The sequence below is a fragment of the Equus asinus genome, chromosome 23, assembly GCF_041296235.1.
Source record: "Equus asinus isolate D_3611 breed Donkey chromosome 23, EquAss-T2T_v2, whole genome shotgun sequence".
NCBI lineage: Eukaryota > Metazoa > Chordata > Mammalia > Perissodactyla > Equidae > Equus > Equus asinus.
The window spans coordinates 41,813,251-41,829,782 of record NC_091812.1 but is presented as its reverse complement, the minus strand read 5'-3'; the positions used below and the strand labels follow the sequence as shown (position 1 = coordinate 41,829,782).

Below are 16,532 nucleotides of genomic sequence, written 5' to 3'. Positions count from 1 at the left end.
CATAATTATGGAGAAATGAAAGCTTACCACAAAAGGGTGATCGCTTTTGATAATAAAAAGAAATCTCTCCCCCCAAGTCCAGCCAGAAACCTGAACTGCCTCATTCAGTTTAGGCCTCAAGTAGAGTTCCTGGGTGATGTTTCTAAACCATAGCCTGGGTAGCAGGTTCTGCTCCCCTTCTTTTCTACCTCAGAGTCTAACCCATTCTCTTCTCACAGAAAACTGGGGCCCAGGTAGATTAAGGGAGTTGTTTGTAATCTCACAACTGTCTATTTGGAGAACCAGGAGAGGTAAACACACCTCCGTATCTAGTCAGTAAGGGCGATGGATTGGGGGCAGGACTGTGTCTCATTTCACTTTGGTGTCCCCACACTGCTAACACCTTGCCTTCCACCTAGAATGTCTTAAATACATATTTGCTGGGATTGATAACGTGTTCCTTTTCTCCCATTTAGAATGATTTAGGTAGCTCATAACAACCACAAAAAATCGAGAACATAATCTAACTGATAATTAATAATAGCTATTGCCTGTTGAATGCCTATTGGGTTTAGCGTTTCAGGGGCATGATTTTGGGGCCTTACAGCTCTGTCATGCTGGAGATATTGCTCCCATATTGCAGATGAGGCCAGTGGGCTTTGGTCCTGGAAATAGAGAAGCAGCTTACTGGTCATCCAGCGACACTGCCTGATCATCCATGAATCAGTCCTGAGGGTCACTTGTAGTCACTTCAGAATCCAATAGGAAAAGGCAAACATCAGTATTGGTATTCAGGAGCCCCTGCCTTCTAGTTCTCATAAACTCAAAGGGGAACCTCCTACACATCTCCTGTCTCTAACACTCAGCTCTATGCATGAAGCCTAACAAGGAGTAACTCTAGAAATACCTTCTGAGGATTTTTCCTTCAGGAAAAAAAATGGTGCGGGGAGGGGAGAGCTGTTGTCAAAGAAAACATTTCAAGAAAGAAATGGAGCTAGTTCATTTGCATTAGCTAATTGGGAAGAAAAAAATCACTTCTTTTGTTCTCCAGTGTCCTTTTTTTTGTTCTCACTGGACTTCCCAATTGCTGTTTAATGTTGAAATCAGAAATTATTTTTTTAGTGTATGGCTAAAAATGAAAGACTTAAAAGAATTTTGTTGGTGAGTCTAAGCCCTCACATTCAGCCCTCAGAAATCAGATGAAACCTGTGCAGGCTACTCAGAGAATGAGGTCGAGAAAAGAGGTGCTGAGGTGCTTACTAACGAGGGGAGGAATGTAGCATTGGCTGTTTCAGTAAGCTCAGGGAGCGCTTCTGATCCCGCTGCTGAGACCATATGTGTGCATGTGCACATCCATTAGAATATTTATTCTTTCATAAACTCCCTTTGTGAAATATTTCCTGAGAGAAAACATCAGTGTTTAAATACGTTTGCTTAAAAAAATTGCTCCCAATTTTTGCAGTTGAGTGATACATTTTAGTGCTTTTTTTTTTTTTGGTAAAGAGTAAGATTAAAATACTTTATTTAAAGTGAATATAAAAGCTACTTTTTTCTTCTTTTAGCTAAAAAGGTTCACAACATTTACTCCTTATACTAATGTTTTGTGGTATTTTTTTCTAAAGGAGTCAGAGCCTAAGCCAATAATAGTTGCAATTTCAAACTTATTACTAGAAGTATGAGAATAATTAGTGTAAGCTTAGTTTTTCCTATGTCTTAGGGATGGAGTGGATTTGTAGATGGAAAGCCACTAAATAATGGAGTGATTCTTCCAGAGGTCATATAAATGATTCTTTCCTTCATTTCCTTTGCCTTACCTCACCAAAAGGTCTAAGGATAATCAATTTCCAGCTTTGAAATACAGTTGCATTGAATTTGGTTCAGACCTTACAGATCATTTTGTTGCATTAACTTGCTGTTTTTGTGCCCGTCATAGTGATATTTGTCCTCGTGAGATTTGATCTGTTGGTTTTGATTTGAAAGGGCTGCCATCCAGCTGAAAGTGTAAATAGTGAGTTTGAGTTTCTCTCTTGATTCTTTAACTCGGCACATTTCTGGCATCCTGTCCATGTTGCAGTTGAGATGCCTCCAAAGTTACTTTTGTCCTTTGCAGCGAGACATCAACTTGACATCTATTTCATGGTTTAAAATAAAACCTTTGGTGTCCTTTTTGTCATTTTTTTTTTCCGTCTGAATCATGACTGCTTAAGCAGTGTTGGCTCTATTCAAGTGGTATCCTTTGCTAAGTCTGTCTAGACACAACTTGGGTTTTAATGTGTGGTCAGAGAACATACAGCGGGACTCAACCCTGGTCATGCTACATCAATATTGTCCTTAAAGAATTTTCTTTCCCTGGGTTATTTTTCTTTGTGTTGGAACATCTTATAGAAATCTGAAACATAGAGGAATATTTTGTGCATCTAGGAAACGTGCGAGTATGTTTCAATCTTATTAATATACAAATTTTCCATTTTACTGGGAACCACTTTCTTTTTTGTTTGAGTTTTCATAAAATAGGTGATGTTAGTGTGGTCTCACAGATGAAACAAAGGCGTAGGAATCCAACCTTGTGAATTCAATCTCTGCCTTACTGTATGACTATACATTAAAGTGCTTTTTTCCTTTTTCTTGCCTAGGAAATTGTATAGAGGATAAAACCTCTCCCTTTTAGAAGGTCCAGTGTCTACATAGAAGGAGGCTGGGTCCTTTGAGGAGCGGATGCTATAGCTGTGAACAGAAAATTACAGTATTATTCACAGAAGGCTACTAATATTTATATTCAACGTAAAAGCAAACTATTATCTAGTAATTCTATTCACTGGACCAAAAAATTCTAGTGTCTATGATAATAATGCCTCATTGCTTTTGTTTAAATCCAAAGATTGTAACTTTCGAATCTTTCTTTTTTCAAGTTGAAGGCGTGCTTCTTAATATAAAATAGTATTAGATTTCTTTACCTAGAGAAATGCATTTAAGTTGGTTTCAGTTAAGAATTACTCCTATTTTTTCTTCTAATCTGAAATAGAAAGGATAAATATATTCTGATCTATGGCCTTACTAGAAAATACAGTGCCGTGTTTGTCATTTTTCATTATGCTTTTTAATGCTCGAAAGACACATTCAGTAAATTTGAGGCTTACTGCAGACTTGCAATTATTCTTTGTTTCATGTTAAACTAATTGGGTTGAATACTTTTTATGTGCTTTTGTTCAACTCCACAAAGAAATTGTGGATTATTCATCTGAAATGAATGAATTTTAAATTATTTAAACTTTGCATTGCTAGTGTATGACCCTTTTAGACTGTTTTGAAAGAACAGACAGCTCTTTTTTCCCTAGACATTACAGATTTAATTCATTTTGGATACAAATACCATTTATCTTGTATTTTAAAAACTGCTATGTTGTTTATTATACTTTGATCGATTTACAAATTATTTCTACTTTTCTTTAAACAAGCATATTTGGAAATTGCGATAGCTCAAGATGAAATAGCTTGTGCCTTTTAAACCTTGATGGATGAAGACCAACTATCTCACCATGTCGTTTAAATGCCTAAGTATAATCTTCCTGATATGATTCACAACGTCTATATCCCAGAACAAATTTGTATTTTCTTTTCAAGTACTCTGAAGTTTCAAATACCTCTCTCCCTATTTTACTCAGCAACAATCTGCAATTTATTTTTCTCCAGGAAAATCGAATCTGTTACTGCTTAGTATTCCTACCAGTTTGAAAAATGTGGTTTATATTGGCATCAGAGCGGTAATTTACATATATTGGGATAACAAGAATGTATGCCAGAAAAAGATCAACATAAAATGAAATGCAGAAAAGCTGTTTTCCTTCAACAGCAACTCAAAGTAAAGCTAATAGAGAAATTGATGAGCATCTGCCCTGAATACATCATTTGTTTCTTCTAGGTGAAGTGTGACCAGTACTGGCCCAGTAGAGGCACAGAAACCCATGGGCTGGTCCAAGTGACGCTGCTCGATACCGTGGAGCTGGCCACATATTGTGTTCGAACATTTGCACTTTACAAGGTTTGCTTTTTATTTTTTTTCCCTCGCTTTCCTCTTTCCATTATTTAAAGAAAGCTTCTTTTGAGAAATCAAATCTCTCAAGGCTTTGCTTAAATCTTGATTCCACTGGCAACAGTGAAGAATGAAATAATTCTTCCATTATCGCTCAGCAATTTTTCTCCTTGTCTGGCGATTTATCAGTAAATATGGAACTCTTGGTCTGAACGAAAGTTTCGGCAAATGAAGAATAGATGAAAAAGAACTAGTTCTCCCTGTAAAATATAACAGGAGCGGTTCTGATAGCTAAACCTGAAAAATATAATGTTTCTCCCCTAAGAATTTTATCTTCCTGAGCAAATATTTATCATTTACAAATAGCTTGATGTTTATATCTCCAAGGAGTGTGTCTTCCCAAAGGATATAGGGTAGGGGGAAAGAATGAAGATAGCCCATTTTCCTGTTACCTCTTCCATGTTATTATTTATCGTCACAACATGAGGCTAGGAAAACAGAACTTCAGCCAGTTTTCCTACTTCACAGAATGGTTCCAGCGAGAAGAGAGAAGTGAGACAATTCCAGTTCACCGCCTGGCCTGATCATGGTGTTCCAGAGCACCCTACACCTTTTCTGGCTTTCTTACGGAGAGTCAAAACCTGTAACCCTCCTGATGCAGGTCCTATGGTTGTGCACTGCAGGTAGGAATCCCGGAGAGCATTTGTTTTCCTTGTGGTGAGAAGGTTTGTGGGGAAACAGAAACAGAAAGGGTTCCTCATAAGATGTGCTCTTTCCCATTTCTTGATACTCTTGGGTGGCAAATGCCTTCATAAATAATGCAGGGGGTCTTTTTTGATCAAATGAGGCCTATACTAACATTAATAGGAAGGATTTGATATAGGTGCATATTCCCCCCAGAGGCAATAGACAACTATGGTTCATGCTGTTTTTTCTTTGCAGCAAAAATAGATAGACACAAAATCAACTGTACCCAATGGCCACAAGTATATGAAAGAAAAGAATTGAGAATCAATTCATATATATGTATTTTTATGAATTGTTTGACATGTTCAATTGTTTGACATATTCATGTATATATATGAATTGTTTGACAAATTCTTGTGGGCTGGACTGAGATAATCTTTTTAATATTTATACAAAAAATATTTCTGAACAAAATAATATTATAAACGTACAAGCTTTCAGAGAGAATATCTTATTGCTTAAAGATGCCTTCTGCATATTAGTATTATCGTCATATATAGAAAATACACTAATTTGAGTTTTAAAAATTTATTTAATATATACAGAGACTATAGTTTAGAAGAATTTATTTTATGCGCCTGGAGATAATGAGCCTATATTTCCCTTGAAATCTTGTGTAATTTATTATTCATTACTCAATACTGACTAACATTCTCTATATCACCGCTCAGATTCTACTATATATAAGCATTCATACATTTTTAATATTAAACTGATTTCTTCCAGTTTCCTGGGTTCCTCTCAGGTATTACTACTAACAGGTTAATAGGTATCTAGTCAGATTCTATTTATTACTATATAAATGTATAGTTCATGTAATTCATCATAGTTCTCTATAAGCTGAGTAACTCTAATGTGAGAGAATATGGCTTCTTGCATAGACAAGTAAAATTACAGTGTGGAAGTTTATAAAAAGGAAAGAAAGCATCTATGATAAACCACTTCTATCATGACCTAATAGCATAACTCTCTTTCACATCCCATAGTATCTGATAGCATAATATGCAGATCCTAGAAATGGGGTCTGTTTTTACAAAAAGATAGAGACAATGGATAGGTCAGAATGAAAGCAATAAAATTCACCTGACCAACTCATGCTACAGTGGTATTTGTTAAACAATGGCCTGGCCAATTCTGAACAAGATGTTGTTTTATTTTATTTCTCTTTCCAGCAATTTTTTTCCCAACAAAAATAGAAGTAATGACATTACCTTATATTTATGGAATATTTACGCATTCCCAAGCATTCCTCCGTGCTGTTTTGTTTGATGTTAACAGTATGTAGGGTCAAGAGAAGAGAACACGAGAGGCTACAGGGTTTGGCTCAAGTACTAATGCTAACAAGGTGGACGTAGAGTCCACCTCATGCCTTGTAACCTAGTTCTTGCTCCTCTGTAACCAGGACGGGGACCTTTGAGGACGTGCTACTATGTTGCAGTCTTTTGCAAGACTTTGAAACACCAGAAATTATTGTTATTAGTTTGAGCAAACGCTTTGCGTCATGAAAGCAGATTTCTTGTTCTCCTGCCTGTTGGTTTCAGCGGGTGCTAGTTTGACCAGTCTGTATACTCTGTTATACAGACTTTGCAGGCCCCAGAGAGCCATCGTGCCTGCTTACATGGTGGCCGTGCTTTGTCGTGAGCTCGACTGGATTGTGAAGATTACACATGAAACACCTTCAGATGGAGTTTGGCCACAGTACAGGGAAACATAAGTCTGGGCTCACTGAAAGAATGTTGCTCTCATATGCCTAATAGCAAAAATGCAGTTCACGCAGACATACACACAGACATACTCAGATACACACGTATTTATATATATAAAATAATATCAACAAAAATTAGGGAAACCTAACTTGGAATTTTTCACTGGAGAAAAGCATTATGTTATTTGCATCGTGTTTTGAAATATAGTGTGTTCCTTCTCTCAAAATGTGCTTCCCATTTCCGCAAATTAAAATGGAGGATCTGGAAAAATTAGATAGATAGATAGATAGATAGATAGATAGATAGATAGATAGATAATTCAAAAATGCAGTTTACGCTCTGGTGATCGTAAGCAAGATATAAGGCTTTACGCTAGATACTTGGGCAGATCCAAAAAATTTGCAGGAAAGTGAGAGAGATAAGATAACTATAATGCCTTATTTTGAGAAAATACACACACCTGCTACCCTCTACCCGACTCGTCCATGCCTATATTATGTTAAGCAACCTGGACTCACCTCCAAGAGATACAGACAACTCAGGAGAAACAAGGAAACAAAGATGAATGTGCAGAGCTAATAGCTGCTGACATTTGGAAGTGCTGTGCCTGAGGCTCTGGAGAAGCTGTGTATTGAAACAAACAACAGAAGAGTAGGTATATTGGTGGAAGAAATTTGTTAGCAACTTCGAAACAATGGGGGAAAGATGCAGCATAAACTGGACTCTGCGAAATGGTCTGTGTTTACCCATAGGTAACCTCATGTGTCTGGTAAGAAATTTTGGCCTCTTTATTTAGGAGAGGCCATGTCCGCATTGTTAGCCTGCAAACCATCATGAATCCTGGACTTGAATACAGGGTCTGTTAAAACTCGAGGGCATAATTTTTCTGATGGAGCGGCAGAGTGAAGTCATTCCAGATAACAACTGCTTGTGTGGTATCCCAGAAATCCTAGTTTAGAAATCCACTGTAAGCAAGAAAAAGCTATGCAGAAAGCCACAACCACCAAGTCGCAAAGGGATATTGATCACAGTTACCATCATCATGTTGTGAATAATTACACAAAATACTCTGGAATATAAATACTGTATTTCATGTCATGATTTCTGTTATGATGGACTTGAATTTTTTTTGCTGTACTGAAGAAGTGGTAATAAAGTAAATCCAAGCCTTCTGCCAAACAGATGCTGTGAGAATGGAGGAGGTTTAAAAGAAGTCTGGGAGTGGACAATAAAAAGGGGAAGGGTGCAAAAAAAGAAAATTCATGGTCCTCCAGTAGTTCTGTCTGGTAGTAAGTGTGTTAGGACTAAAAAGAACCATTCATAAGAAATTTTAACGATCGATAATAAAATTATGAGGATAGCCTAGTGCAATAAGCATTGACAAGACCCTGGAAGGTTGGGGATAAGGTCTACCACATTCCTAAAAGAGGGAATGTCTGGCTCAACAGATGTAGAAGGAAAGGCCAACTCTAGCTATCAGTCAGTTCAGACAGAGCATATAATCTCAACATCAAGAGTGCACACTCTGGAAAGAGAGACGGCCTGGGTAAATCACTGGCTTGTTCACTTATTGCGTAAAACCCCGGCTTGTTCACTTTTGGCAAGTTGTTACATATCTGTTAGCCTCTGTTTCTTCACCTATAAAATAGATTAACACTATTCATAGCAATGAGACTTTTATGAAGATTAAATGAAATGATACACATAAATAAGTTAGGACAGTGCATAATATATGGAAGTATGTAATAAGGTTAAATTAGTATATTAATTTTTGAGTGAGTTTTAAAAGCTATGTGTATATTTACAACTCTAGGGAGCAGAATTCAAGATGAACTTGGATAGCATCTATATAACCTGAGCCATCCATCCTATGAATAATCAGATGTTTATAAATATTCAAATGTTTGGATAGATTTCTTAAAATTTAGATATTTTCCATCATGGTAATTCTATCAGATTTCCCACAGTGACACAGAACATTTTAATGCTGTGAGTCAGAGTCATTTATAACAATAAATCTCATAAACCTGAGAAACCATTGAACTCTTAAAGTGATGCCGGTAAGAATACATAGAAATTAATGCTGTGGTTCTTGGATGCCTTCAAGATAAAATTTGAACTTCTTAGCCTTGTGTTCATGGCCCTTTATAATCTAGGCTGATCTCGCCCTTTATGTCTCATTGTCCTCTTTTGGCCACCTACCACTAGTTGCACATTCCAAGTATTTTCATCTTTGTCTCTCAGCAAACAATATTTATCCACTGTAGAATTTCACCTATTCCCTTCTCTACCTGATCATGTTCAACCTTGTTTTGTAATCTAACTCAAAAGTACTTCCTGTGTACATTGCAAAGGTTGCAGACTGGCCTCATATGGCTTTGTTGATATACATGGTAATTTTTTTTTTTTAATTTGAGCTTGAATGCCTTTAAACTGGAATGCACTATCCAGTTTTCCAAACTGTCCCCACTCCCTATTGTTTTTTACATACAGCCCAACTCATCCATTTATAGGAATTGCTTCATATTGTAGACATTTGATTTGAAATCCTGGAGAAGACTTTTAAACTCATTCCTCTTCCCGCAGGAAGAATTAATCATTCTATTCTCTGAGCTCTTACAAAATAGGTTCATACTTAGCATATTTATTTGCGCGCATGCAGATCACATATGCCTTGAAATCTTTGAGGGCATGGACTGTGGATTATGCACATTGACGTCTCAGCTCTTAAATCATAATGGGTGCTCATTAATTGCTTACTGAAGTTATTGAATTCCATATAGCATTTTAGGAATTTTTACAGACACATGAAGATAATTTCAAGGCTGGACTGTTTTTTTTTTTTTTTTTTAACATGAGACTATATTTTAATCTCTTTATATTGGGGTATTTTTTAGGAAAGTGTAATTATTTTAGGTTGCCTTTATCTTTCTTATACCTATTTCTGAATTTGTTTTTCTACTACTCTATGTTCATTCCGTGATGAAATATAGACATAATTCATGTTTTCTAGCCATAATATTTAATAATATTGAACGCTTAATCAATATCAAATAATCTTTCCTCTCAATGAGGGAGACCCTCTTCTCAGTGTTTTGAGAGTGTTATTGCCTTTCCTCCCAATCATCCTCAGAGGGAGGAACCTTATTCTCCTATTTTACACAAGAAAAAAAAACAGGTCAAGAAAGGTTAGCTTAATTGCCTGTCCTCCTGCCTCTAGCAATGGTAAAGCCATTATGTGCCCCAGGTTGCCTAGCCCTATAGACCAAGCGAATTCTCCAGTCTTTAGATCACTTGGTGGTCCTCAGCTTGTCCTTTGGCCACCCACTTGGAGGACATCCCTGAACTTGGTCAGAATGAGCCACTGCTTCCCTTTTGATGCCACATCACATTGCCATATTCTAGCCTTTATTTCACTCTTTCTGTATCAAAGGTAATTGCTAGCATGTGAGTCTCTTCTATCTCTTAATCATTTTAGCATAATCACAATAGCTTCCAATTACTGAGCCATTACTGTCTTCCAGGTATTACTAAGCACTTAAGGGTTCACTCATTTGATCCACAAAATAATATATTGTACTTGTGAAGAGCATTAAGCCTAGGAATGTCTTAGGTGATTTGCTCGAGGTCACACAGCTCATAAATTTAGGCCTTATTTCGTAGTCCATGACCTGTTTACGCATCATTATATCCAGTTCTGACTCCTCTTGTTATAGAGTCTACCTTAGTTCCTTACAGTTACCTCCTTACTACATATTTGTCAACTAAATGGTTGTCAGATGAGTATTTGCCATTATCTCTTCACAGATATCAATGCAGTACATGAAAAGAGACACACTATATTTTTTCTCCTTATTTATAAAATTTGATTTTGAAAGAGGAAGATTTTGAAAGGAGGAGACCTTTCAAGCTATTCGTTAAGCTTAGGTTTTTATGGACTTCACACATTACATTTTCTCGTATTATTTCAATCCTCCTCTTCAAAAATAAAGAAGTTTTGTTCCCTCTTCTCCCTTTTAAGGCCTATTCTTTATGTTGTTTGATAGAAGAATTTGTGATTTATATTCTGCTAGTACCAAAGGGATCTGACAATTGATTTGCTCTAAGTATTTGCTTCTTGTTAAGAGGGAATAAATAGAGATGAAACTGTAATTTCATTGAGTCAGTTATAAAACCTTGAGACATGATACTAACTCTGAGTCACATGAATCCCTTTTAGTACTAAGGGAATAAGTTTTCTTCATAGGAGAAATTTATCCATTTATGAATAAATATGAAAGAGAGAGAGATCAAGACCCCTCTGAATCTGTCTTCTAAATGAAATAATCCCAAGGAGAGTAAAATAGACTTCCTGAGCATAGTTTAAATCTTTAACATCACAGAATCAAACCAGTCTTCAAAACTGGAAGGAACAGGGCCTGCAGGCCAGATGTAGATCAATAATGTCTTGAAAGTATCAATGGGCCACTAAGGGTGGCCTAATAAAAATCAAATGGCAATTTGAGGTCGGAAAGATTTCTAGATCCAATCTTCATAATACTTTCTGACTTTGTATGTGAAAGCACAACCAAGAAACTACTTAGATCATATTCATTGCGTAACCATTTACTCCTAATACCAACCCAATACTGACGCAAAAACCTTTTGAAGGTCAAAAGATTTTGGAAAGCAATGCATATGAGCATAAAAATGAAAGACTCTATGATCCAAAGGAGCTAAGAGTGCTGTGGAAAATTATTTAATGCATTTTTAACCATTCATTCTAAATTCCATCCTTTATTCTTCCCAGTGTTCCATTCAAATATTTCTTTGGATCAAAGACTACAAGTCTTGCCAAAGTATGTGATAGTTTTTAGATGTTGACAAGTGTGAACCGTAGATCCATATTTTCCTTAAACCTGGGTTTCATTTTTCTGTATAAATTAAGTAATAAGAGAAGCTAGCCTTCTGTAGATGAAAGACTAGATTGTTAAAAATACCAGCATCTCTGGATAAGAAAATAAGTGGAATATACAAATTATGACTTTATTTATGGAAACATTTTAAGGTGAGAAGGAATAATTATACCATGTGGAAACTGCTATGCCAGGTTCTGTTCTTATATACCAGTAATTCTGCATAAAAAGCAAATTCTTAATTTATGAGACAACATGATGATACAAAACAGGAAGCCAGGTCTTCAATATTTTGATGGCAAAATGCTATAGGGGAAAGATACCTTACTTTCACTGAAATAGTTTAAAAGTATTGAACCAAAGAAAACATTAAAAGGAATTGCACAGCGGCCCCCGTAGGTGTAAAATGTAAAACTCAAACTGAAGACGATGTTTGGGGTGCTGGAAGGAGCACTCTGGCTGCCTGATGAAATGGAAAATTTGTTTGAAAAGAAGCATTATAGATAGAAAGGCAATAGAAGAGAGGTGAGGCCATTATTATAAGAAACTATCTAACTTCAAAGTTGTATATCAGGGCTATATCATGAAAATCCCTTCAAGGGCAGCTGTGAGACTATCACCTTGTTATCCCATTCCTTGCCCAAGAATAGCAACCAGATCACTTCCGTATAGGAATGTGACCATTTCCAGAGCATTTACCCATCGTTTATTTGATTTACAACAAGAATGGTAGGTGTGCATTATTACCATCCTTGCTCTACAGATGAGTTTGAGATTCAGAAGTTGAGTGACTTGCTGAAGGCCACATACTCAATGAGTAAATAGTGTCTGTGTGAGAACCCATGTTTCGTGATTCAAGATTCTCTCCTTTTTGTCAATACCATACTGCCATTTTCTGTTTTGCTCAATTTATGTTATACAAATGAGAGCAGAACTGTCCCCAGCCCACAACAGATCTAAAAGCTTGTAACAGATCTAAAAGCCCTTGTGGGGGTGGCGCTACATGGTGGTGAAGACTGTGCACTGGGAATCAGCTTATTAGAGTTCAAATCCAGCTGTACCATTGACTACATCTGTGACCTTGGGCAAGTTATTTCCCCTTTCTTAGCCTCGATTTCCTGGTCAGTAAAGTAGAAAGAAAAGTAGTATTTCTTTCATAGTATTGTTTATAAAGATTAAATAAGATGATATGTGTAAAGTGACAATTAGCCAGGTATCTGCCACATAGAAGTCAATAAATGTTTCTAGTAATTGATGTTTTTCTTATCATTGTGTTTTACCCCACATAAAATGGGTGGCTATTTAAATTGGCTCTGTTGCTATAAAACAACAAAGAATATTGTCACATTTTTTGAAATGTGAGCTTGACTTTCATGTAATTTATGATTTAGAAGAATAGAAAATGTTTGGGTGTGTGTATATATTGACCTAGGAGGTGAGTGGCAACTAGACTATTTAACACTTTAAAAAATGCATTAAGTACTGCAGTAATTATTTCGTTGCACTGAAAAAAAAAATTCTTTACTCATTGGAAAGGATTGTTACTATAAGACAAGGTTTCTCAACCTCAGCACTATTGACATTTGGGTCATGTAATTTTTGTTGTAGGGGACTGTCCTGTGTATTGTAGGATGTTTAGCACCATCCCTGGCCTCTGCCTACCAGATACCAGAAGCACCCTCCCAACAGTTATGACAATCAAAAATGTCTTCAGACATTGCCAAATGTCCCCATGTGGGTAAAATCACCCCTAGCTGAGAACTACTGCTATATGGGAATGGAACTGATTTCTGATTGTGGCAGAATGTATGCATCCAAAGGATAGCCCACCTCAAAGCTTTAAAGCTTTAAAAAACTTCTTTGAATGGCAGCCTTTTTTGAACATTGGGAAAACTTGTCTTTGAGACTTACATTAAGAATCACTTTTTAAAGCATACAGAGAACTAGGCCCATTACTTGAAAAATCACCCAACAATATTCCCTACCTTGATCACCAACTGTCCAACCAAAGACTTGGCTCACTATGTCTCTTGGCATTTAAAAGATAAATCCACCTTCAAAGACAAAAATGTACCACCATGAGGGAATTCAAAATAACAGGCGACAGGCTCTTTACTGCCAAAAAAGGAGTTCCAAAAATACTTTTGCACCATGCCAGCATTGCTGCAATAAATCTTCAGCCTCCCAAGGTAGCTGCTTTTAAGGGCCACCCTCTTTGGGGTTGATAAATGCTGGGGTTTTTGCTAGGGTATTGGTCACATTGCTTCATAGTCACGGTTGGTATGAATGTCCAGCATTCTGGCAGTTCAAAACAATAAGCCCTAGGAATGCCCTTAAGTGGCATATGACTTAGTGGCTGTCTCCTTTTTCATTGTCTAGTGGAGGCCAAAGATAAAAGATTAGCTGGATGGAAGAAAAGTGAGTCATAATGTCAGACTCCCTGCCCAAGCTCACAGGTCCTGAAATCCCTTGCTCTTTCATCTTTTGATTTTTAAATCACAGATTTGTCTAAAGTTTTTTGTGAAATAAACACTTTTCATTTATTTTTTCTTACACCTTCTTCCAAGGGACTGAGCAGTCTCTTTTTCTCTCTCTTCCCATCACTCCTGCCTCCATACCTTCCCCACATCACCCCAAAAGTCCTTCTCTACCTTTCAGTCTATCAAGAAAGGATTATAGTTAAGACTTTCATTGGTCCAGTCATGCTTGGTCCACAGAGTCTATGGTTTACGATATATCTAAGCAGATAAATAGATGAACTAGACAAGATGAGACAGGATTAACTGGCTCATCCATTCTTATGATAAAGGCTAGCTACTTGATCAAATTCCTTTTAAGATTTGAAAGGAGAGGATTATGAGAATTATTATTATGAGAAAGTACACTTTTTCTCTCTCTCTCTTTTTGTTCATTTGTTTCAGTTTGGGTTAGTTTTGAGCACTGAATCTTTTTAAAAATAATTATAACCATATTTCTATTTTAGTACATCTTTGTGCCTTAGGAGTTGGCAACCTTTCTGAAATGAAGGATGTATCTGTCACTTAACCATCACTGCTTACCAGTACCAGCCCAAATTTAGTGGCTTAAAACTACCACAATCTGTTATTTCTGACTATTCTGTGGGTTGACTTGGGCCCAGCAGGGGTCTTCTGCTGGTCCCATCTGAGCTCTCCTTTGCAGTTAGCTGGAAGGGCTGGAAAGCTGAACCTCTCTCTTCCCACCATCTTTCGTCCTGTTCTGGTGGTCTCAGGTTTCTGGGGATCAAAGGAGAAGCTTACCCAGCCTTTTGAGGTCAAGGCTTGGAAGCCATATATCATCACTTCCACCACATTCTTTTGTTCAAAGCAAGGCAGGGGTCAGCCCAGATTCAAGGAGTGGTGAAACAGACTCCACCTCTTGATGGGAGAAACTCCACCTCTTGATGGGAGAAGCAACAAGTAGTGTGTGGCCTCATTTATTCCATCACTGAGTTCTGCATTGCTGAGCCTTGTTTACTGGATGGACAGAGCTCTTCTCTCCACTCTTACCAGCTTGGCTAAGTCTACTGTGAATTTCCCTCCTGAGGCCGGATGGGAGGAGCAAAAACCCCCAAGCCCACCCCAAAATACAGAGGGGTTCTTGTTAGTATATGAAGTAGGTTAAAAAAATTGGAGGAAAAGTCAATATAATTTGTTTCATAACTGCTACCTTATTATTTTTGCTGACATATCAGCTTGTGTGGTGGGAGAAACTTGTACTCTTTACTCCCACTTCATCTTGTCTCAAAAATATTTCCTTTATAGCTTCCTGTAATTTAGGATTTATTAGAGTGAATAGGCTTCTTTTTAAATTAAAAAACTCCAGGAGTATGATTCATTCACAGTAAATCATAGATCTGGAAGGGACATTTCAAGCCTTTCAGACAACCTCCCCCTTCTCTCTCTTTCTCCTGTCCCCTCTGTCTCCCTCTTTCTCTGCTCCCTCTTCCCTCACCTCTCTCCCTCTTCTCTTCCACCTCTCCCCTTCCCTCTTCTTCCCCCTCTCCCCTTCCTACTCCATTTCTTTGATTTCAGAGATAAGAAAATAATGTTAGGCCCAAGGAGGTTGACGGCTTTCCCATAGACTCTTGCTGGACTCATGTCTTTGAACAGCTGGTCTAATATGTTTCCCACTGCATAATGGACCTTTCACCTTTGATCAAATTACCTTGATTATGGAGTGCCGTAATATTTTCTAACTGAATTGGGAAATTATCAGAAAGTACTTGTATAATGGCCGGAGGTGTTCTGTTTGGAACTAAGATGGAGTAGGCAATTTTGATGCATTAGCACGAGTTAAGTGTCATAGATCTTCAAGACCATGACTGATTGAAAGAAGACTGGTAGTAGCTGGAGAACAGCCTGAATGTGCTGGGCACCTAGGTGGTCAGTAAGGCTGGGCAGCAGAAAATGGTACAGGGATGCCAGAGGAGGAAAATGGTAGAGGGATGCCAGAGGAGGAGGAGGAATGTCAGAGATAAACTCATCTTGCTTTGCAGTCATACCATAATGGTGGACACCACTTCAGGCCACTAAAAATGACTTCACATGCTGTCTTGGCAGTGCTGCTCAGGTTTTCAGTGGCTGCCGTGTGTATCTGCCCCTCCAGCCTGGCTGTGCCATGACTGTAGCATGAGCTTTTTAGTGGCCATATGCCTGGAAGGCTCTTATCCACAATTTCCTCATCCCAGACTCCAGCCAAGTACAGCAGATGCTATTGTTACCTCTTCTATTGAGTAAAGTAGGAAGCAAAGAGAGAAAGAAATTTGTCACTATTGTTTTTCTGCTGGAACCAAAATGAAAACTGTGTGTGGTATATTGTCCAAAAGTAACCTGTGTGTCAAATCCTCATTCGTGTAACACACTGACGTAAGATAAGAATCTGCCCCTGTATTTCTTAACATAATGTAAATGACCTTCTTCATTCTACTGTAGATGTGTTCCAATTATAGCAATTCAGACTTCTGCATTTGGATTTGTGCTGTTTCTTGCACTTGCAAACCCTTTGCTTCTGACCATGCCATCTGCTGGAATCACTTATATTTTTTTTCACACACTCACACTGTTGGTTATATGCCCTAAATCTAGCTGTACAAAACACTGAAATCTTTCATATAAATAAACAAATGTTTAGTAAGTATTTTTAAACCCTATGCCT

The 16,532-nt window shown here is 37.5% G+C and overlaps 1 protein-coding gene across 25 annotated transcripts in view; it reads left to right on the top strand.

Moving 5' to 3' along the window:
* PTPRD (protein tyrosine phosphatase receptor type D) overlaps window positions 1-16,532 on the top strand; it is a 2,080,413-nt gene that overhangs the window by 2,033,320 nt on the left and 30,561 nt on the right. For all 25 annotated transcript variants that reach the window (XM_070495512.1, XM_070495506.1, XM_070495510.1 and 22 more), the window contains 2 exons: window positions 3,899-4,018; window positions 4,538-4,692. In XM_070495512.1, coding sequence (XP_070351613.1) covers window positions 3,899-4,018; window positions 4,538-4,692 — 275 coding nt within the window. The remainder of the gene's footprint in view (window positions 1-3,898; window positions 4,019-4,537; window positions 4,693-16,532) is intronic.